This window comes from Staurois parvus, unplaced genomic scaffold, assembly GCF_062004578.1.
Source record: "Staurois parvus isolate SC_StPar_1 unplaced genomic scaffold, SC_StPar_1.0 ptg001045l, whole genome shotgun sequence".
Lineage (NCBI taxonomy): Eukaryota > Metazoa > Chordata > Amphibia > Anura > Ranidae > Staurois > Staurois parvus.
Window position 1 is genome coordinate 3,335,282 of NW_028318841.1, and position 24,821 is coordinate 3,360,102.

Below are 24,821 nucleotides of genomic sequence, written 5' to 3' on the forward strand. Positions count from 1 at the left end.
AGGGTGTGTGTATGTGTGTATATATATATGTGTATATATATATATATATATGTGTATATAAAAAACAAGTGCACTTTATTTCAGTGTAATGTCATCTAGTTAATAATACAGTGGGACAGCACCGAAATGTTGATTGTTTTTTCCTAAGTAATTTTTCAAGTTTTGCCTTCCCTCTAGGGTTTGTTATTCTTTAAAATAATAATAATAAACTCTCACCACCAGTATGGAACATTGAGGAAATGATTGTATGGGTGTTTCCACAAGATCTGTGGTTTTGATTAGACTGAAGTGATCAGTCTGTGTGCACGCAAGCCAGTGTTGCTTTATCTCTGCACTCAGAAATCATTGCCCAGCAAACAGAAGTGAATTGCTGTGTTTTGGATTTTGACAGCTCTGGCAGTCTTTTCTGTAGGAGGCTGGTTTCCACTCCTGTGGGAGGAAAGGGGTGGACACACTGTAGGAGGAAGCGTGTTTTCCTGGAAATTGAACATTTCCTTATTCTTTCTGTGCAAAAACTTCTAAAACAGTAAAGACTCCAGGACTGCTCAGTTGTTTGGGGCTCAGATATTGACTTCTAATCTGAATTTAACCCAGAAATGGAAACATGTCTCTGTCACCTAGGATTGACCGTACTAATGCTGTATTTTGTGGCTTCTACAGCTTCTAGGAATGGTGAGTACAAGTTACTGTAACACATTATTATTATTACTACAGGTACTTATATAGCACCGTCAATTTTACACAGTCCTTGACACATATATATTATACATTCACATCAGTTTAGTGTGATTGTGATTTTCTAGTGTGTTGTATGGTATCTTTGTTTGACATTAGTTCATGTTTTAGGAAACAAAATTAGAAGGTCCATGGGGTCAGTGACCCATCAAGTGTTCGATTTCTAATTCAGGCAATTATACTATTTATGTTGTCTGTGTGAAGGTTCTGAATTTCCCAGGTCATGTCACAACTAGTAGTAGTTAAAGTGGAGTTCCAACCTTTAGGGAAGTTCCGCTTTAATGCTTTGTCCCCCATTCCTCATTAAGGATTGGCACCTTTGGGCAGCGGGTACCCGAATTCGACAGGTTCCCACTTCCGCTGCAATCACCTAGACGATCGGAAATGGAAGTGGTCCTACCTCCCCGTAGTCTTATAAGACACGTGACAGGGCCATTCACAAAGCGCAAGCCTTCTCACGCATGCGCAGTGGGCACCTGTCTGTGAAGCCACAAGCTGTCACAGCTGGGTGCCCACATTAAAGATGCCGGCACCAGGGAGAGAAGACGGCCAGTGAAACCAGTGGTGGTGAGGACACCGCTGGACCAAGGGACAGGTAAGTGGCTGTATTTTAAGTCATCAGCTACAGTTTTTGTAGCTGCTGACTTTATTTGTTTCCCAGATGGAACTCCGCTTTAAGCTGGTCATACATAGGTTTTTTTGTATTCAACTGGAGGGCAGGAAAAAAAACAAACAGATTCCTCCATCCACACAAGCAAGGTGGATGAAGGAATTCCCCACTGTATTATAGTAATTGTATTCTGACGGTAGGACCCACTGCTGTCAGAATACATTGATCAGAGGTGAAAATGATGATCAAGATACATTTTCTAACATGTCCCTTCAACAGGAGTTGATCAAAAGACTGATTTCTATTGAGTAGGGACAGCCATATAGGGACTGAAATACAGCTAGTCCCTGCTGAATCAGACAACTTCCAATCACTGTATGGTCAGCTTTAGCCACATTCAGCTAGACTTGTTCTGTAATGCTGAGTGCTAGAGATGAGCTTGGAACTCATCTCTAACCAGAACTCTGAACTCTCACTTTATGTACTACAGTGAACTGCAGGTCAGGTCATTCCCTGCCCTACAGCTCACCTGAGGACAAATAATCCAAATTATCGGACTCATTGGAGTATAAAAACATGGGAGTTAAGGCTTGTTTACATGTGCAGTGCCCTCTGAAGAGTGATCCAATGAGGAATTTGACAGGCAGTGAGGAGGAGTTTTGCCCACTACTTACTGCCTGATTCAACCCTGTAAATGCCGCACTACTGAGTGGCAATTTCATGCAGTTGCAGAGTTTACATTGGACATTACAGTAAATGTTGAGACAATAAACCAGATTATGGTAACAGTATTGCATCCAGTGTTCCTTAGAAGATAGGAGTATAGATAAGTGTAGATGGAGATGAGAGAACTTCTTCCACTCTAATCTGTGTCAATGTTATGTTCCTGGCACTCATTAGAAGTGAACAAGTGGCTGCCATGAGCTGCGAAATATCTTCAGCATTACAGAACAAGTCCAGTTAAATGCGATGACTATTACCTACTTTTCATTTCATTCTTCGCTTGTAATAGTTAATGATGGGGGGTCTTATTTAATACTGGGAGTAATTCATTAAAGATATGTGAAAGGGCTGTTAACTACCTAATGCCTGAAGGAAAAACAGATTTTAATGCCTGATTGCAGTTTTGTAACTTTGGCATGTGTCATTAAAACTGTACATATCATCGCAAGTGCATCCAGGTGAATTATACCTTTTTTTTCCAGGGAAAATCCAGGTTTACATTTGGTGATAAATTTCCTGTTTTTTTTTTTTTTTTTTTATTATTATCAAAGGAAAAATAGCCCAAAAAAGTATAGCAGGTAGGTGCGGCCGTCAGCCCTGTTCATTATAATGACAGGTCACTGGTGGCTGCACCTATTTGCGGCTCTCTGCACAGCCAGTGATTGCTGCTAGATGCATGCAAAGAGCATCCAACAATGATTACTGCATGCAATCACCACACATAATCGCTGTCTGTGTAGAGAGCTGTGAATAGGTATGGCCGCTAGCGACCTGTCATTATAGGGAACAGGGCCGACGGCTGCACCTACCCGCTGAGAGCTGCAGGGGCAACTGCTGCTACAATTCGCACCAGCGCTAATCACCAATGTGAATATAGCCTAAGGCTAGGTTCACACTTGTGTGGCTCAGTGAACCGCATTTTGCTCAGGCACAGCAGCCCATTAATTTGAATGGACTTCTGTGCCTCCTGAAAACACAAGAAAAAGGTCCCTGCTTCATTTTTGAAAACACTGGCCACACAAAAGCCACAAGTGCTGTGCAATTTCCAGTGCGTAGGGGTGCGATTAGGATTAATGGCATCCGAATGCATCTCCTGAGTGGCAGCGCTTTATTCTGTGGGTGGGTTGCAGCTGTGGGAACAGGTGCGGTCCTGCAGCGGCAATCACCCCTCACAGGTTTTAACCCAGCCTAAGTCCCTGGTCAAATCAGATGCGATTTGCATGCCAGGTGACTTGCAAATCGTATGCCAAGTCGCACCCTATTGTCCGCTATTAGAGCGGTCATATCAGTGTGGTTTCGACTTGGTCAGAGCCACATTGATTTCTAAAGTAGTACATGCACTATTTTTGTTGCGATTTGCACAAACATCTGTATCAGATGTCTTGCAAATCGCGAGGAAATCGGCAGGTCACCCAATTTTGAAATCGTGCAACTTCACTGTAACTGACGGCTTTGATGTGACTGGGGTGTAAAGCCTATTACACATGATGAGAATATCGGAGGGATGATCGTCGGTGTTTTTTTTGCATGCTACTCTCATATTGAAAATTAATAGGTTACTAGACTTACAAAAATTCTCTTAAGACAGAATATGACTTCCCGGCATGATGTAATGTATTGTAATGTATTCTTTCATTTCTGAGCATGCGTGGTCTTGATCACTCAATTTTTTACAAAAGAATACTGTACTGATTAAACAAAAATTGTTCATTGTATTATCTTACGAGAAATTTTCGTGCTCATCCCTTCAGATAATTTTACATGAACTGCTGTGATTGGCTCTCGAAAGCTGTGTACTGACAATCAGACTATTGTGCGACTGCTCTGAAAAGGTTTTTTTTTTCATCATGTGTATGAGGCCTAACACTAACCTACATCAATCCCTGATACAGCTATTTTATCTTTATTTATTGTTTTATTTTTAAACACAGACTTTTTTAAACTTTTTTCCTAAACAAGGGAAAAAGATACTATGTATATTTTTCTCCATTTAAAAGGAGAAAGAGAGTACAGGGATATGTTTTACTGAATGATCACTGTCACTGTGTAATTACAAACACTGATCACGTGATCAGTAGCTGTTCCTCCCAGCTCCTGATCATTTGTACAAGACCCAGAGCTGCCAGTGACAGCTTGGTTTCCGTGCCTGGAGCACACTGCACTGCATTGCAAAGCAGAGATTAGCACAGACACTATTTTTATTATGGAGAAGTTGAACACATGAGTTTTTAGCATGTTGCAATGCATGCATTAAAAGGTGACAGTGTAAATGAGCCCTCAGCTTTTTTGAAGTTTGTGAAGCTGTGGAAGCTGAACTTCAGGGAAACGTCTAAATATACATATAGTATGTGAGCAGTCTTATCTGGATTTCTGCACTCACTTTGGTGATTCAAACAACATTGCCAACAGCAAAGTCCATTTCTGTTTAGTTCAGTCAGTTAATCACACTGAATGATCATATTGATATGTGTGTGGTCACCATAAAGGCTCATTTAGACAGGTGCTGATGCTCAGTCCTCTGTGCGGAGTCGCTTTCTGCTGCATCTGCATCCTCCTTGGAGCTACGTGCAGGCAGCCTATATAGAAGTGGATGCAGCAGCTGCATAGACACAGTCACATATCAAAATATGACATGTTGGCAGGAGTGGGTTCATGGATCGTAACGCACAGTGTCTCCTGCCCACATGTCAAATTTTGATATGTCTGGTGAGCAGCGGAGTCTGCATCCAATTCTATAGGTTACCTACATGCAGCCCTGGGGTGGAATCCACATGCAGCAAAAAGCAGTTCAGCATGGACAACGGGCCTCAGCACCCATCTGAACAAGCCTGTAGGCAGGTGCAGTTTGTTTTCTCCACTGCAGGTGGCGGTCAACCTAGTAGCACCTCAGCTTGGAGAGGAACTCCAGGAGAAATAATGTTTCTCTCTGGTTTCCTAGATCAGTGGGGCAGCATTCTGGTTGGATCTGCTGCAACCATGTGACCAATTGTGGCCATATTGGGTTAGCAGGGTCTATTTAGGTCCCTGGCCCCTAGGTTTTGATACACTTGGGTCGCGTGGCTAGTGTATGAAGAGAGATCCCGCTTGTTAACAGCTTCCCGACCGCCCTATAGAAGATACACTGCTACACGGCACGGGTGTGCAAAATCACGTATATATATATATATATATATATATGTGATTTTGCATTTCCGGGCAGGGGGCGCCGCCGCGGCTGTTGATCGACGGGTCCTGGCCGATGATTTCCGAGCATCTCTGACGGGAAGGAGAACTGTTTGTAAACAAAACAGTTCTCCTCCCTGTCACCTTGTGCACACTGCTTTGCATGGCTGTGCCCAGCACTGCCATGCAAAGCAGTGTGATTACAGTGAAGCACAAACACACGGCCCCATAGTAAAACACACCCAGAACACAGTTAACCCTTTGATCGCCCCTCATGTTAACCCATTCCTGCCCAGTGCCATTAGTACAATATCAGTGTCATTTTTTTAGCACTGATCACTGTATTGGTATCACTGGGGCTGTCAGTGACACCAAGTCAGTTCCCCCCAGTGTCAGAATGCCTGCCGCAGTCCCACAAAAACAAATCCAGTATCTATACTGCCATTTGTGAACGCTATAACTTTCACGTAAACCAATTCATTTACACGTATTGGGAAATTTGACTTTTAAATTTTTTTTACTGGACATGTTTAACCAGTTTCTGCCCGGCCAATAGCACAAAGGTGGCCAGCAAAACACCTCGTCCCTCCGAGTGGATGCCATATGGCGTCCTTTCAGGCAAGCGCATTGCGCCTGCCTGCAGGGCCGCTTTGCAGCACGATCTGTCACCGGCCCTGTACCTCGGACACGGCCGACAAATCTGTGTACCAGCCCCGTTTCTAGTACCATGTGACCTGCTGTGACGAATCACAGCAGGTCACATGACAGTTGTATACAATGGATGGCTTCCTTTCATGCCATCCATTGTATACAAGTGTGTCTAGCTGTGAATGGTCACAGCGATCACATGCACAAGCTGAGCCAATCACAGCCCAGCTGTGTCATGTGATTAGCAGTGGCGAAATCACAGCTAAGCACAAAGCAAAAACCCTGAATGAATCAGGTAAATGCTTGTTTATAGCAAAGAAAAAAAAAATACTGATCACTTCCCCAAAGTAGTACAATGGTAACATTATACTACTTTGGTCATAGTGAAATATGAAAAAAAAAATCTTAAAAAAAGAGAAAAAAATATAATAAAAAATTAAAAATAAATAAATAAATAAAAATGATCAAATTTTTTTTTTTGTACTGTCACCAGTCAGTGTCCCTGATCACCGCCATGCCAGTTATATGATGATGCTGTACTGCGCTGGTGACAGTATGTAAAAAACAAAAATAGTGAAAATAATTTTTTTAAAATTAAATTTTAAAAAAATTACAACTTCAAAAAACTCGCCATGCCTCTTATGAAATATGCCAGACTGTCTACTTTGCAAAAAGGGGTCATTTGGAGGATATCTGTACTGTTCTGAAATTCTTGGACCTCAAGAAATTAGATTGGTCATCAGTACTTCAGGACTGATCAATTTTCAGATATATCCCATAGTTTGTGGACTCTATAACTTTCCTACAAACTAAATAATACATCCTAATTTGAGTTATTTTCACCAAAGACATGTAGCAGAACACATCTTGGCCTAAATTTATGAAGAACAATTATTTATTTGCAAACTTTTATAATAGAAACAAAGAAAACGTGTTTTTTTTTCACAATTTTCTGTCTTTTTTTGTTAATTTAGCAAAAAATAAAAACCCCAGTGGTGATTAAATACCACCAAAATAAAGCTCTAGTTGTGTGAAGAAAATGCTAACATTTTAGTTTGGGTACAGTGTTGTATGACCGCGCAATTGTCATTCAAAGTGTGAGAGCGCTGAAACCTGAAAAATGGCCTGGGCAGGAAGTGGGTAAAAGTGCCCTGTATGGAAGCGGTTAATAGCAAAAAGTCAAAAATATTGTTTATTTCTTTAAATTGTCGTTCTTTTTTTTATAGCGCAAAAAGTAAAAACCGCACAGGTGATCAAATACCACCAAAAGAAATCTCAATTTGTGGAGAAAAAAGGGCGTAAATTTCATTTGCATGCAGCGTTGCATGACCGCGCAGTTGTCAGTTAAAGTAACACAGTGCCATAATGGTAAAAATGGCCTGGTCAGGAGGGGGGGAGGGGTAAATCCTCAGGAGGGCAAGTGGTCAAGGAAAGTAACTAGTGGTAGGGAAAGGTTCCTGAAGAGGAGGAAAATATTTAGGGACTTGCTGTCCTGGAAGGAGCTTCCCCATTTGGATCCAGACCAGCCAGACTGTTCTTCACTCTCTGAAACAGATGCTGTCAGCAACCTCTCATCCTACACTTCCAAGTACATTGAACTGTCAGATATTTCTCTAGCGGTAATCTACTGCCAGGGTGTCTGCAACTTTGGCATTCTGTTGAACACAAACTTCACGTTTTGCTACGACCGGACTGTGTATTTACTGCCTGCACCGCGCTGCACCTTCCCACAAGCCCTTAGGGTGGCCATTATGATTATGCGATTTTCATTCCTACAACACTGACTGTGTTGATGGGGGAATCCCTCCTGCAGAGCTATTGTGTTCTCCTGACAGGGGAGTTGAGGAAGCCGTCCCTCCCGGGAGTGCACAATGATGACTGCTAGCAGTCATAGCCGCTGGCAGTAATTGCATGCTAAAAATCCAAAATGCCCTTGGATCCCCATCTGTCCATTTTTTGCAGGTCGGATTGAATGTTGGCAGGTGTAAACAGACACATGTCCGTTTTAACCCGCCACTCCATAGAAGAGAATGAAGGTTCTGATCAGGTCTGCCTGAAAAAAGGGCAGTTGGACTCGATCGGAACGTTTATGTGAAAGAGGTCTTACAGTATATTTGCAGCTAGCTGGGCCTTATTCGCTTCTAGTGCTGCCCTTTCCCCTCACAACCTCAGTGCTACTGCTCACAAGACAACATTTTATATCTGTGTGAAATTCATCTATGAGTCACTTCCTACATCTCTAGAGACTCTGCAATATCTCTTCACCTCAATGTCCCAATCAGGCCTTGTTTATTTTATGAGGAATGCAGTATGATTAGCAGAAGTAATTATCAAAGGCAGGGTATAAGGGCAAGCGAAAAATGAGTCATTGGCGTCTAACAAAAGCTCAAATCTGTTGTGGGAGACCTAATTATTCTTCCAGTAAGAGTACAAAGTTCTTTCCATCAATCATTTTCTTGCTGACTGTCTTCATTAAAGTGAAACTATTTTGTGTATTTTGCTCTGCAGTTAGTGGCATATTTAGATGTGATAAAATCAGAAATTCCTGATTGCGGAGTTCCAGCTGGAAAAAAATAAAATAAAAGTCAGCAGCTACAAAAACTGTAGCTGACAACTTTTAATATACAGCCACTTAGCTGTCACTTGGTCCAGCAGTGTCCTCACCACAGCTGGTTTCACCAGCCATCTTCCCTCCCTGGCGCCGGCATCTTCGGTGTGCGCACCTGGCTTGCGTCTTAACAGCCGGGTGCCCACTGCGCATGCGCGAGAAGGCTTGCGCTTTGTGAATGGCCCAGTAGTCTTCTGGGACCTGTCACGTGTCCCAGAAGACTAAGGGGAGGGGGGTCAACTTCCGCTCTGCTTAGGCGATCGCAACAGAAGTAGGAGCGGGTACCTGTCACATTTGGGTACCCGCTCCCCAAAGGTGCCAATCCTTAATGGGGAGCAGGGGACAAAGACTTAAATCGGAACTTTCCCTTTTGGGTGGAGCTCCGCTTTAAGCAGAACCAAACTGTATCTGAGCACCATGAACTGAAAGCATTGTTTAATTTATTTTAAATTGTCAAAGCAAACTCACGCATCCATCCATCCATCCATGTCTCAAAACACATCTGCCATCTTGAGAAAGGGCAGATGATTAATGTAATAATTGCTTCCTGGAATCCATCTGACCTTAGCAGCCAGGACGGTGTTATCAGCTGAGAAAGCCTTTCCATCCATCTCCAGATGAAAGTAAAAAAAAACACCCATGAAGATTCCTTGGATATATCACATCATTTTAGTCTAGACCAGAAACCAGGAAACAATTGAAGAAATGTAAAAAAAAAAAAAAAAAGGTTAAAACAAGTAAATTTAATATACTTTCCTACCTATTTACAAAGGCTAGCAGCAAAGATTAAAAATAGATTATGTTTATTGAGACAGTTTAGTTACACTTTAAATGCAAACATCTGACCTTCTAAGATTGTGGTCAACATAAAGGATTGAAATATGTGCTGAAATTTTGTTAGTTCCCTCCTTAGCTACCTTAATACATGCAGCTGGGGTCTCCCCCACCCATGTAGATCTATAGGCCGCAGCCGGCAGAGGTGGTGGTGGGGGGGCACCCAGCTGTGTGTAATGAGAGGTTAAAGAGAGGAACTAGAGAAACATATTGCTAAATCCTGAAAATGATCTTTTAGCAATAAACTGTTAAAAGGCAAACTATGCATTAAATATTACACATAACAATGAACAATTGAGTACTGTCCGTGATACTTTTTTTATTTGCACTAACATACAATTTTGAGTGTACTGCTTAGACCTGAAGAAGGGGACATTCCCCGAAAGCTTGTCCTCAAAATTGTATGTTAGTGCAAATAAAAAAAGTATCACGGACAGTACTCAATTGTTCCTGTCGCAAATGCACTAATACGGCTATAATCACCTCACACATAACATTCAATGCAAACTCTTTTAATTGTAGGCTAAAATGAAATAACTTCCAAAAGTACTGGACTTTGCATTTAGCCCTTTTTATTTTTTAAGGTAAGCCTTATGAACTATGTTGCTCAAATCAGAACATATCATAAGACAAGAGCCCACTCTAGAGCTAATACTTATTCTTTAAACAGGCAGGGTTTAGAATGAAAGAAGGGGAGTGCTGTGACTGTGCTTATTAGCAGTGGAAGTACGCAGACAGGAGGGGAGTGCCGAGTGATGACCTCATCAAAATTATGATGTTTCTTTATTGCCCAATAAGCAAGTTGGGAGATAGGTTAGTGAGCAAGCTGTGCTGGTTAGTTTAACCTCTTCCTGCTCGCTCCAGCATCCTTCTAAACAGTTCTGAATGCCTGGGGCAGGAAGGTTTGGTCATCATGTGATCATTGTGATTCGCTGTCAGTAATCACATGATTGGGTGCTAGTCCCGCTAGCTATTAAATGTTAGTTCAGACCAAGAACGGTCTTTGACAGTGAGCACGCTCTCAGCACAGAAACATCAGCTGCCCGGTGATGCATATGTGTGGCGTATGGCCAGTAAAGCCCACTCTTTTGCCAGCGCACATATGTGTCACACCCTGAGGATGTCACGTGTTAACATGACGCAAAGTGTAGGAACATGGTGACGTAGTTCCAGCATGGTCGCCATCTTGCTTTACCCTAAACGCCCATGCAAGTACAACCATAGCATGTAGTTTATTTCAGCTTGTGTATATGCTTAACAAAAGTGAGTGGGCATTTGGCTATACATTTTTTAAACATTATTAAACAGTATTACACTATGGGAGATCTCTTTCTGTTTCTATCCTGCTTTTTGATGTGAGTTGGCTGAGTCTTACTATATCATCCCTGAGGGGGATCCTGCTGTACTTCCACTTACCTATGAGGGGGATATCACCGCCGCTGAGTCCTATTATCTTTGAAGGGGAGCCCAGGCCATGGATGTTTACTCTTGATTCCTAACAGGCATTTTGGCCCTTTGGGTCACTTCAATGAGGTGAGGGGCAATTCAGCTGATTATGGATAATTTCCTTCTGCTTTTCGTGCGAATTTAACACCATCACTATCTGATTCGTTGGAAATATTCAGTGCTTTCAACATATCTTTGGACTTTACCCTTCTTGGACATTTTTTACTTGACACTTTGATCTATTTATTTACTATTATAATTTTTTTACATCACCTTTGTTGTGATATCACAAATTTTATGTCTTCTGGTTATTATTTGCCTTTTTTAATCACCGCACAATAAAATCAATGTGATAATCTGAAAAATTCCACATTCAGGGATTCACTTATTTATTTTCACATTTTCTTTTGGCTACAAATAGCCTCCTTGGTCATTATATTTATCACAACATTTAATGTGATAATTGAAAATAATCACACATTTCAGGGATTCACTTTATAAATCAATTTATGTTTCACTATAGAACATTTTAGTTTGGAACTTTTAGAGTTCAGTTTGGATGATTTATATAAGTTTTTGTTTATTCTATTCTATACACAGAGTTCTTTAAATTGGATATGCAACACTATTTATTTGTATATTTATGAACCTGATGGTATATTGGGGTATGCTAGTGTAGGAGTAGTGTAGGACTGGGGTAGCGCTGCAGCAATTTTATCTCAAAATGTGTTACATGGTGGCAACAGGCTAATGCTGTAAAAAAAAAAGATTCTGGACGAATCCAGGTATGGGCTAACTTGCAATATAAGCGTTCACCCTCTAAGAATAGTATAGTACATCTAGAATGTGATTTACGACCACACCTGCCTATTGTTAGCATCACATGTGACTACTTCAATCTATTTTACATTAGAAAAGACTTACTTTAATAAAAGGCGAGGTCCTTGAAATGCTTATGCTGTTTGACAGGGTGCTTGGATCACAGGACTGGCTGAACACAAGTACAAATCTGTTGGCAGGTAGCACAGTTTAAATACAGTATACGTATTGTAAGTGTGTATTAAAGGCTTTTCTGGATTTAAGCTTTTAAATGATCACATGATATAAAACAATGTTCATTTTATGGAAAATTATATAAGATATGGTAAACACGCATCCAACTACGCAACTCCACCACTTCTCTTCCTCATGTTATCACCACTAAAATGCCTGTCTCAGTACAGCACATAATCTCCTTTCATGATGCAATTCAAGCTGTGAACTTGCTCCATGTGTACTCAGCATGGTGTAATGGAGGTTTTTAAAGAAAAAATGTACATTCAGGCCTTAACAGGTTTGTTGAAATAGATGAGCAGCAACAGGATGAACTACTGTTCCTGGAGAATACACTGCTCAAGGCTCCCTCCAGTTGTGCTCACCGGGACCCGGTGATCGACAGCTGACATATCCTCTACCCGGAAATGCAAAATCATGTATATGTATATATATATATATATATATATATATATATATGTGATTTTGGGCAGCTCTGCCACCCTATAGCAGTGTTTCTGCTATAGGATGGCAAGTAAGCGGTTAAACTACTGAAATGGTTTAGGCTCCATGCACACTGGGTGTTTTGATAATGCTGGTAATGTTAGCTGTCTAAAGTCATGTTAAAACAGGCGTTTTTCAGCTTTTTTTTTTTTTAGTGTTTTTGCATTAGCGTTTAGTGGTGTTTTTCCGCGTTTGCGGTTTTAGAGGTTTTTTATCGCGTTTTACCGCATTTTCCAGAGTTTTTTAGCATTAGAGCGTTTTTACAGCTAAAAAACTCCTCTAGAAACCCACTAGTTTTGGGGTTTTTTCCAGCCAAAAACATCCTTGCCAAAAAACGTTGATTACAGTCTGTGTGCATGGACACATAGGATAACATGCTGGGGGGTTTACTGGCTGCAGAAAAAAAAATGACAAAAGCCATAAATACAGCAGCTGTAAAAACGTCAAGTGTTCATGAGGACTTATTGTGGTTCTTAGCCAAGAAAAGTTAGTGTATTATCCTCTTAAACATCTGCAGTTTACTCATAGGAAACGATCTGCATGCAGAGAAAAATACTGAATAAATATACAGTAGGTTATCTCTTCAAACACTATAAACTGAACAGAAGGGTTATGTTTTTGAGTTGATTTTATTTTAGCGTTTTTTTTTTTTTAAAAGATGGCACAGCCGACACTTTCTCCTCTGAGGCAAGATTTGTCACTGGGTCAAGGCTTTTTATTGTATGTGTTTTCATTGCAGATATTTCCTCACTTCCTGTCTGGTGGCAACAACGTAGAAGGACAGAAAGTGGGGGATATATCCGTATAAGGTTTCAGACAGAACATTGTGAAGCTGCACTCCCCTAATTCATCAAACTCAAAAATAAACTTTATTAGTTCAGAAGCATTCAGTCACTTTACCCACGACCTTTCTTGATACGATAAAGGCCAGGTAGACAGCAAAACGCATTAATGGACCAGCGGTGTGTTGCTTCACATTCATTTTCAAGCTGAATTTAGGAGAGCTGATGGATTCTAGGGGTAGCCGGCACCCATGGCTGGTGGGGAAACAGCATAACACCTGAGAGTTATCCCATGGACACATAGGGCCTCAACAAAAAAACTGAAAAGGGATTTACCTTTCCCCACACCATCCAATCAAAACAAAATTGGCTGAAGTTGACATAACATGAGAACATTTAAAGCAGAGCTCGACCCAAAAGGGGAAGTTCCACTTTAATCCTTTGTCCCCCACTCCCCATTAAGGATTGGCACCTTTGGGGAGCGGGTGCCCGAATTTGACAGGCACCCGCTCCCACATCCACTGCGATCGCCTAGGCGGGTGCCCACACTAAAGATGCCAGCGCCAGGGAGAGAAGATTGCCAGTGAAACCAGCTGTGGTGCGGACACCGCTGGACCAAGGGACAGGTAAGTGTCTATTTTAAAAGTCAGGAGCTACAGGTTTTGTAGCTGCTGACTTTTAATTTTTTCTTCAGGTGGCACTCTGCTTTAAGTATGCTGTTTGTGGAATGCCAAAGATAATGGCCTCACTGAAACTATTTTGTACACAGTCCTGTTAATCCTTGTCTGTGTTTTTTTTTTCAAAAACAGCATGGTGGAGAGGATGAAACAACAATGCTTCATTTATGAGCTCTATTTTAGGAGCTCTTTATTGCTATAAAAGAAAGATGACTTATAATACAATAATGCAGTATAACAAATTTATGTAGCCTGAGTAAACAGGTGTCAGCAGATGTTGGCAGTTATACCCCCGATTACTGTAAATGCATATTCCGATGTGCCCCTGTATCCTTACATCACTTTGCATAAAATAACCACTACTCAAAGCATAGGCATATCCCCAAATCCCAAACAAACCCACAATGCCTTGCCCATTGCTTTCAGATTCAGAATATATTATTAATCCCAAAGGGAAATTATTGCAACCTATTGGAAAGTTAGAATTAAAATAGGTTTCTGAGAGGGCTTCAAGATATATATTAGAATTCCTATATGAGAAACCAGTTACACTTACGTAAACTTACCTGAACTTTATATTCTATACAATTTGTTACATATGGTACCAAATGGCCTACACAGAGGGTGTTTACTATGTGTGAACCAAGTATAGACTTTCTTATCCAAGGGGAGGATTCCCCTACCGAGGAAAGGATCTCCCCTGCCTATTTTTACATTTCAAGGCACGCCATCACTCCCCTGTTGGCATGCACCCAACTTGTATATGTGTTCATGGCATGGTGCTTCATCCTCTAGGGGGGGCTTTTGACAGCAATGATGTAGAAGAAGTTGCCATAAAATGCTGCCTGTTGCTAAAAATATCCTCCATCTGCTCCTTAATTGCTAAGGGACTTGAAAAGATGGACTGCCTCATTATGCCTATGTATGCTATATCTGGCAAAATTTAACAAGAAAACCTTCAAGCTTTTTTGATTGAATTGTTCCAGTTATTAAGGCACAAAATATTAGTTTGAAAACATTTTTCAAAGCCCTTTTAAAGTCTTAGCTTAGTCAACAGAAAAACAAAATCAGCACAAAGGGCATTACTTACTGTTAACCCGATGTGTTCCCTACACTGCTGGCTCTTGCTTTGATTAGGGCTCATGTACACTGCAACTGCTAAACTGACGTTCAGGAGCTGTTCAGCATTTTTTTCAGCAGCCCCTGAACTCCCTCTAATGTTTTCTTATGTGTCCATGTACACATAGTCGTTTACAGGCAGTTGAGTTTACAGTCATTTTTACACTCATGGCAGGCGTTTGCGGTGCGGTTGTGACGCGGTTGCGACACAGTTGCGAGGCAGCTGCGGAGTGTTAATACCATTTAACTTCATTATAGGAGATTGTGGTGTGGTTTTAATGCTTGGTAAATGCCTATTAACCACCTCAAAACCGCGCATAGGCATTTTGGGAGCGTTTGGGGAGAGTTTGAGAAGCGTTAAAAACAGGTCACAAGAGTGCAGAACTAGGTGCACTCCTGAAGCCCACAGGAGAAGTATGGCCAAAATAGCTTTGATCCTACTTCTCCTTTAAGGTTTCATGCACATGGCCACTCCATATACTTGTGGAATTTCCTGTTCTGTAAAATCTTGCTGATGAAATGGAGGATCAAAAAATAAGACTTCCCAAAACACTTGCTGTGAACTGTGCATGGTGCCTTTTAGTGTATGCGCCACTGTTTTGCCATCTACTTCATAGCTCAGTATAAATACAGTAGTGATTACTGAATACATGCACATAGTATTACATATAGTATCTTGAAAAAGTATTCATACCCCTTGAGATTTTCCACATTTTGTCATGTTACAACCAAAAACATAAATGTATTTAATTGAGATCAGTATAAATACAGTAGTGATTACTGAATACATGCACATAGTATTACATACAGTGCCTTGAAAAATTATTCATACCCCTTGAGATTTTCCACATTTTGTCATGTTACAACCAAAAACGTAAATGTATTTCATTGAGATTTTATGTGATAGACCAAGACAAAGTGGCACATAATTGTGAAGTGGAAGTAAAATGATAAATGGTTTTCAAAATGTTTTACAAATAAATATCTGAAAAGCATGGTGTGCATTGGTATTCAGCCCCTTTTACTCTGATACCCCTAACTTAAATCTATTGGAACCAACTGCCTTCAGAAGTCACCTAATTAGTAAATAGAGTCCACCTGTGTGTAATTTAATCTCAGTATAAATACAGCTGTTTTGTGAAGCCCTCAGAGGTTTATTAGAGAACATTTTTGAACAAACAGCATCATGAAGGCCAAGGAACACACCAGACAGGACAGGGATAAAGGTGTGGAGAAGTTTAAAGTAGGGTTATGTTATAAGACAATATCCCAAGCTTTGAACATCTCACAGAGCACTGTTCAATCCATCATCCAAAAATGAAAAGAGTATGGCACAACTGCAAACCTACCAAGACATGGCTGTCCACCTAAACTGACGGGCCGGACAAGGAGAGCATTAATCAGAAAAGCAGCCAAGAGGCCCATGGTAACTCTGGAGGAGCTGTAGAGATCCAAAGCTCAGGTGGAACAATATGTCCACTGGACAACTATTAGTCATGCACTCCACAAATCTGGCCTTTATGGAAGAGTGGCAAGAAGAAAGTCATTGTTGAAAGAAAGACAGACATAAGAAGTCCTGTTTGCAGTTTGCAAGAAACCATGTGGGGGACACAGCAAACATGTGGAAGAAGGTGCTCTGGTCAGATGAGACCAAAATTGAACTTTTTGGCCTAAAGCAAAACGCTATGTGTGGCAGAAAACTAACACTGCACATCACCCTGAACACACCATTACCACCATGAAACATGGTGGTGGCAGCTTCATGTTGTGGGGATGCTTTTCTTCATCAGGTACAGGGAAGCTGGTCAGAGTTGATGGGAAGATGGATGGAGCCAAATACAGGGCAATCCTAGAAGAAAACCTATTAGAGTCTGCAAAAGACTTGAGACTGGGGCGGAGGTTCACCTTCCAACAGGATAACGACTCTAAACATACAGCCAGAGCTACAATGGAATGGTTTAGATCAAAGCATATTCATGCGTTAGAATGGCCCAGTCAAAGTCCAGACCTAAATCCAATTGAGAATATTGCTGTTCACAGATGCTCTCCATCCAATCTGACAGAGCTTTTGCTATTCTGCAAAGAAGAATAGGCAAAAATTTCACTCTCTAGATGTGCAAAGTTGGTAGAGACATCCCCAAAAAGACTTGCAGCTGTAATTGCAGCGAAAGGTGGTTCTACAAAGTATTGACCCAGAGGGGGCTGAGTACAAATACACGCCACACTTTTCCTGTTACAGGGGCAGTAATGGCCTTCATACTTCTTGCCTATTGAAAGATTACTCTACATAGTAATTGCTGTTGTTTAGGGTCATTAAAGTGATTTTAAAGTCTCTTAGAAAACAAAACTAAACATGTTATATTTACCTGTTCCTAAGCCGTGCTCTGTGTGTCCTGGCCTTGCCACTCCCCCTCTCTGCTCATTGGCTGTGATTGACAGAAGTGGGAGCAAACGGCTCTCGCTGCTGCCTCCATGGCCAGTGAGGAGAGAGAGAGCAGAGAGCTGCTGCTCTTGGGCAAGGTGCTGGATTGAGGTCAGACTCAGGTAAATATTAGAGGGAGCTGTATATTGAAGGGTTTTTTTTAAAGAGAATGCATTAAGCTGAAAAACTGTCTACCTTTACAACCACTTTAAGTAACGTCTCCTAGTTCTTTTCAGTTATGTTGTAGAATGTATAGTGCCCATTATTAAATTTTATAGTAAATGAGAGACCCTCCATTGTCTTGTCCAGGAAAGTTGTAGCAGCTTTGTGTCCTTTAGCTAATGGGGATTACATAAAGCTGGTATTATTTCTTATAGCCTTCAATAAAAATTTTTTGCTAATATCCATTTTTCAATAATCATCTTTTAGGATATGATTTTTGGTTTCAACATCCCTTAGGCTACAAGAAGCTCCTTTGGACACCAAGCTCTCCTGGCCGATGAAAAATGCTAGATGTGGCAAATGTTTGTGTAAACAGTACCACATTTAGCTGCGTTTACCCACGTTTAGCTGCATTTTTCGCTTGGGTATTTATTCATTTTATTGGCCAGAGTACTTGCCACTGAAATGAATAAATGCCCAAGTGCTAAAAGCATTTTGCGTTTTTTGGCCAAACCGTTTCTCTCCTGAATGTGATTCTCCTGCGTTCAGGAGAGGAACATTTAACTGCCCTTAAATGCTGCTTCTGCTAAACTCTAATTTTACTGAGTTGAGTTTAGGGGCTTTGGTAAAAAAATGCCAAAAGCTCCTAAACTCACATTTAGGAGCAGCAGTGTACTGTACATGAGACCTTACAGAAGAGCAATTCTTATTTATTTACAAAATTGCTCAAAGGAAACATACTTTTTCCATTGAAAGTGATGGCAACTAGTCTGGTGTATACAAGAATTTCCAGGTGCTGGCTTAGAATGAGTTTTGTAACAGATATTTCCTGCTGCATCATGCCTTACTCCCAAGTCATTTTTCAATTACAGAAGTGAATGTAATCCCAAAGGCGCTGCTTTAAAACATTTTAAAAAACCATTCACAGAATTCACACTACCTTGCCAGATAATAATTGCATAATCAGTACATTGTCCATAAAAGCCCAGATGCTTGACAAAGATATTATTTGCTCTGATACTTAAAGTGATACTAAAGGTTCTTGTCTTTAAAATAACAAACATGTGCTCAGGTCCCCTGTCAGTGCTTTTGGCTCCTTCCCCCTGAGCAAGCCTCTAGCTATGGGGGCACTGGTACATGCTCGCTCCTGAGCCCAGCTTTCTGCATCCAAAAGACACAGCAGAGTGGAACTCGACCCCACATCACAGGCTGTGATTAACAATTGCCATTGGCTCCCGCTGATGTGTCTCAGCCAATATTGAGGGAGAGCCAGGAAGGTTGCGTCTCCTTTGCACATCGCTAGACCAAAATAGGGCTAAGATGAGTATTGGGGGTTGAGACTACTACACACTGAAGGTTTTTTACCTTCATACATATAATGCATGAAGGTAAAAGTATGCATGAAAGTAAAAAAAAAATTAAGTCTTTAAAACCACTTTAAGTCCTCCATATACCCAATAAATAATAAATACATTTGCATAATTTGTGGCCTAATGTGCCCCCATGGGAGTACTGAAGGTTTGAATTTTAAAATTATCGACAAAACCAAAACAATTGTATTGTAGATAAAATAGTCACTTTTAAGAGGAAACTGGCTTGAGGATAATGCAATGTGTGTACTTTTGCAAGACATTATTGCAATCCTGATAGGCCTATTTGGTGTGGCAATGAAGTACAGGGAGATGTCACAAGTTATAAACACAAGAAGTCTTATTTAGAGTTTGAATGACCAAAATCCTTTATTTAGGCCAGAAGTGCCATAACTAAGAGTTTTAAGACTAAATCAATGTAATCTAAGAAGCAACAGGTTAGGTTATTCATGATGGCACTGATAGGCTGACAAGTAGCATTTTTTAGGTCCTTTGGCATCTTTGGTGGACCTTTGGCAGTTTAAAGAAGTAGGGAATATGATGAAGAAAAACATATGTAAAAGCCCTTTCTTTGCTTTAGTAGTAATACCCTTGCTATGAGTGCAGTCAGTCAATTATTGTATCCCCAATTTATGCGTGGGTAAAAGGTCTTTTAGTAATGGTAAAAATGTGGAGGAGTCAGCCAATAAGCTAAGACTTTTTATTTTATGTATTTATCACAATTAAGGATTACTGTGCTCCTACGTTTGTCAGCTTATTCTAGGTCTGCTGGGTGTTTTTTGTCTAGTTCAGAAAGATTTGGGTCAACAAACAATTCTGACCCATATCATCCCTTGCCAAATCTGTCTTAAGCACATTATGCAATGATTTATCAGACAATTATTGACAGCGTTTTTCACAAGCTTTATCTGAATAAAATGGTTTTATTGTGCTTGATTTTACAAATCTATTCAGATACAATTAAACAATTTAAGTTTGTTAGTGGGGCAAAATTTAAACCCATTTTCAGAAGGCAAATTTTGCCATTAGTTAGTGTTCTGGAAGTCAAATGTACAGTATTAGTTATAACACTGTTACATTTTTTTTTTTTAATGGTAGACCAAGGGGTAAGAGCTCTTACCTCTACTATCTTCTTCTGACTCTCCTTCATTTCTCATTGTTCTGTAGATGCTTTTTCATCCACCTTCTGGATCACTACCGTAAATCTCACGTTTTGTTATAACAGTCTGTTTGGGAAACAATGTCCTGTATCCCCAAATCACATTTTAATATTGGTTATTAAGTGTTCTTGCATGGCAAGACCACTTACTGTTATCTCACATATATTCTTATTATTATAGCCAAATTTACCACCCTAACTCCTCCCACAGTTTTTACACTACATAGACAGTAATATACCGAAACGTGCGGATTGTTCCAGATTGGTGTGCTATTACTTTGTGGAACGTTTCGCCGAATGGTTCACGAAATATCGGCGTTTTTGTGGTGAAATTGGTCCAATAGGAATGAATGGCGGAATGTTCAAAACTAGAGTGGGAGCTGACAAAACCTTTTCACAGTTACTTCAGCCATTCCAACCCCACAACAGTTACTCAAGCCACTCCACCCAGTTACTCCGCCCACTCCAGTTGTAGACTACTGGTGGAGGCAAGAACACTTCACACAATTTCCCCAGAAATTGTAGCTTTTCTAGTTATTATTCACTCTGTTACTGTATATTACTAAATACATCCATTCCATTTTATATGTTGGGGACAACTTTAGCCATTCGGTTTCCAGGTCTTTCACTTCTTTTCTACCAAGGTAGACAATATGATTGGCACTGGATACATTTTCAAATATGACCATCCCATCCACTAATCACTGATACTTAAAACAGAGTCAATGTACCAAGCCAATCCAAGGGGATTAGTACCTCCTGAGATTTGTGAATAGCAATCACATGCTATTGTTTAAACAGCTGAACACTCCCCTTCCTTTTTCAACAGTGGAAGAATGTAGAAGTTTGTGAATGGTTTTGACCCTTTCCCCCCCTTATCCTGCAAATTTAACCCCTTAATCTCCACCTTGCCACTGTAGGTCACCAGTATATTAACCCCTCTGTATGACGGGTATCTAGTGCACCACTACCAAGCTCAGTGTTGTAACCCTCTCAATACCAGTTTTTTTTTTTAATTTGCAAAAAATTGTGGCAAGAAATGAGATTACCTCTGGGGAGTCTACTTTTCAAAAAGGGGTAATTTGGGAATGTTTCTCACTGTCCTGGTATTTCTATTTTATCAGAAAGTAAGGCCTAGTTCTTGCATGGGGCAGCCCTTGCTGCCCACCTGTAAAGAAATCTGCAGTGGACAAATTTTCAGAGTGCACTGGAAAGGTGGTAAGGAGGCAATATGTCACCTCCTCCTGCCTGTTTTAACCTCAAAAAGGTTGATCCACTGCGCCACATCCCTGTGCATTAAGCATGGTCGCAGGGTGCTTGTGGCACGGTCCTTTACACTTAAATTGGTTGCATTCAACAGTGGTACTGCCTACTGAATGCAACATGAGGTTTAACTTTCGCTGCAGCCATGACATACAGTCATAAGAGACTGCATGTCCTTCTTTAGGTGGGTGGTCAGGGGGAGTAAAACCACAGCTCAACCCCATATGTTTACCACCCCCTGGCCGCCTGTGTGAATGAGCCCTAAGGGAAACTGATTTTTTTTTTTCAAGAGGCAAAAATCAAAATTTAGACCCTCATGCTTGCTTCCAGACACATGTTCCTAAGCCATCCTGCAATTTCATGGATCAAAGGCACAGTGTTTTTTTTTATACCAGCAGTTAGTTAGAGGGGTGTGAAGGAGGTCGCTAATGTCCTGGAGTTAGATGTTAAATAACACCAAAAGAAAGCTCTATCTGTCTCAAAAATGGTATAAAATGAATTTGTATACAGTGTTGTATAAGCAAGTAATTGTCAGTTTAGCCTTGTTCACATCATGGTGCAGGGAAGGCAGTTTTTCTGCACGTGTTCTGCAAGGGCACAACAAAATCAATTGTTCTCTATGTGCCCTGTTCACACCACAACACTAGTATCACATGCAGATTTGTTCTGCGCAGGAATCTGCAATGTGTATAAAACTCAATGAAGCGTGCATTGTGATATCTACCCCAAACTTATGAATTATGTGGAAGCTGTGGATTTTGTGATAGCCTACTGAGGCAATAAAACACTGTTTTTGATCATGAGAAATGTGAGTGGTCTGGCATATGTTTTTTAGCATTTTCCAGAGTACTAGCAGTATCACACTATTGTTATAAATTTTGTTTCCCCGCACTGCTGTGGAGTTTGATAGAGGAGAAGGCAGGAGCGAAGGGAGGAGTATCCTTTATCTTATGGTGGAAAGGAGTCTTGGAGGTCCTGGAAAAGGGGGGTTTAGGAGCCCAAAACAATCCTAAAAGGCGTAATACTCACCAATATCTGGTGAGTGCGGTTGATATTGTTTTCTCACTGGTGGATGGTGGAAGCATTATTTCTGGCACTGGGGAGAAAGGACTTTTCTTCTTGAATTTCAGTTATTTTGGACACTTTATATGATATGTGTTTAGGAATGTGTGTATCACACTAATATGCAATCCTTTCACCTTTAAGTTTTATCACATTTATATTAACAGTTATATTCTAATTATGTATTGAATTAAGGTGGTGATTTGTGCTGTTTATTATTTTTCTTTAAGTAATGCAAGAACTACTCTGAAGTCTCTGCAACTTTATGATATATGAATAGTTATCATTGGAAAAAATGGGATATGACTTGTCATGCAACTTTGATGTCCAAAGTCACATAACAAGTCACACAAAAAAAATATTGAATAAACCCTTGGTGCCCAACTTGTGGGCCAAGAGTTGCATATTACCTTCTGACATTTATTTTGTGGCACTCAGGACCCTCTGTGTTTTTTCCTACCTAGTTGCTTACTGAGGCCAGTGAATAGAAAACATTTTTTACTGAGTATTGTAGTTAAATGATTTACTTTATTACTTTAACGTTGAGAGGGGAGCCCCAGTGTGTTGTGATTCTTTCATCTGAATGCTGGAAGGCATGTCAGTAGTACAGAGATGCCTTGGGACAGAATAACCTGTTTGCAGCAATCCTTAGCTAGTCTGAGAAGAAAAGTGTGAGGTCCTTTACGCACTTGAAATCCATCATATCAAGAAAATTGCCAACAGCTTTGTTAGACCCCCAATTCATTTTTATCTCCCCTTTTTTTCTTTTATACTACATTTTTAAAGAAACAAATGCTATCATTAATATGATGAATTAAAGATTTAGAGTAGTATAATACTTCTGGTAGTTATTTGGTGCATTTTTTAATGGAAGTCTACATATCAGATCTAAAAGAGAGACAACTAAAGGGGGGCAGAGGGAAGTGGCTCTAAAAAAGGGACAGTCCCTCCAAATAAGGGGAAGTTGGAGCTTTGTGGTAAGCCTTGTGCAGTTTGGTGCTTTTAAAGTAACTGCAACCTTCAAACTTGTTTTTCATAGTTAAGTCTTTATTATAGTGATTACCAAACTCTTTCTGCATTCTGTACTGTACAGATACTAGTGTATATGCACCACAGAAACTGAATAAGTCAAATGATACCTGCAATAACATACTGGTCCTTGGACAGGTTCTTGGTTACCTGTTCTTAGTACAATGACATACAGGCCACTTTATACATACTTTCAGTACAATGACATTCTAATGTGCACAACATGTTTGTAGCACCCTTCTAGTTAGCTAGGGGAGCTAGCTGATTTTTTTATAGACCAAAAGGCTGAGTAGCAGCCTGGGCAGTAGTCAGCTGGGTCAAATTTGGGTCAGAGCTGAGAAGCTCATCAGATCTGTTCTTTGATACCTCCCCCTGCTTTAGAATCTTGGAGAAGATTCTAAAAGCAGTGGGTGGGTTGAGGAGAGGCTGGTCTGCATACTCAAGGAACTCCGGCCAATCCCAAAGCAGCAGGATTGGTATCGGACCAGAGCAGCCCTTAAGTATGACTAAGCCTGCTCAGCAGCAGAAGCGTTTGGGTGGAAGATGTGAGGAAAGCTGAGATGCAGGAGCCTGAGGGGCCCAGTGGGAAGAGGTCTACCTACAGGAAGGAAGCTGGAAAGGAGGACCACTCAGCCTCACCGGCCCCCAGAGTAAGGACCACCTGTAGAGCCAAGAAAAGAGCCAGCCCAGCAGAAGGCCTGAAGATAGTCACCTACCTACACCAGCCCACAGGAGAGAGTAATCCTACACCCCCTGGGCCAGTTAAGGGGAAAAGAGCACTCTGATTGGAAACCTGATTAGCTCCTTACCTTGGACTGTTCAACTTATTGTGGCAGGCACTGGATCCCTTTGCCTAGGGATTCCCTCAGGCAGCTGCATAAGAGGTGGATTTATGTGGGGTCTGGAGTGATACAGTGGGAGAGGCTGTAGAACTGTCCAATAAGAGAAACCCTTCTATGGACTTGTACAGTATATAGTTGCTAAGGAATTTGTCCTCTGTTCACTGTTCCTTGGGCATCCCGTTCACCCCTTACCCCATCCAAGTTGTTAACCCCTTAATAAAATCTCCAGCCAAGCTCAATGACAGTTTACTGTCTCCGGAATTCAAGCCTGGCTTTGCAGAACTATAGGGGAACACAAATCTTCAGCAACTCCTGCCAGGGTGGTGCTACATGTCCATAACCTGATCCTGCAAGTCAGTCAGCTTTGTTGAATAACTGTTCAGAACCTTCACTTATCTAGCTTATGCAATGCATGCTTTCCAACATCTATTGGCAGGCACACATCACTGCACATGATTAAAGCAGTATAGAAACTATAGACCCTGTAGGTCACATAGAATGTGGTTTACAGGACAGATTAAACTTTAGATAAAGTCAAACTTTTTTTTTAGTTTTGGTTAGTGTTGAAGGCTTACTAGCCTTGTTACATTGTTATTGCCGGGCTCCTGATGAGGAAATTTGCTGTTTGTCCT

General features: G+C 40.8%; 1 protein-coding gene across 1 annotated transcript in view; it reads left to right on the top strand.

Annotated features, from left to right (window-relative positions):
• The first annotated feature begins 345 nt into the window (after positions 1–345).
• LOC149440925 (interleukin-13 receptor subunit alpha-1-like) overlaps positions 346–24,821 on the top strand; it is a 109,079-nt gene continuing 84,603 nt past the window's right edge. Inside the window, exon 1 of the mRNA XM_089657957.1 lies at positions 346–672. Coding sequence (XP_089514083.1) covers positions 597–672 — 76 coding nt within the window. The 5' untranslated portion in view covers positions 346–596. The remainder of the gene's footprint in view (positions 673–24,821) is intronic.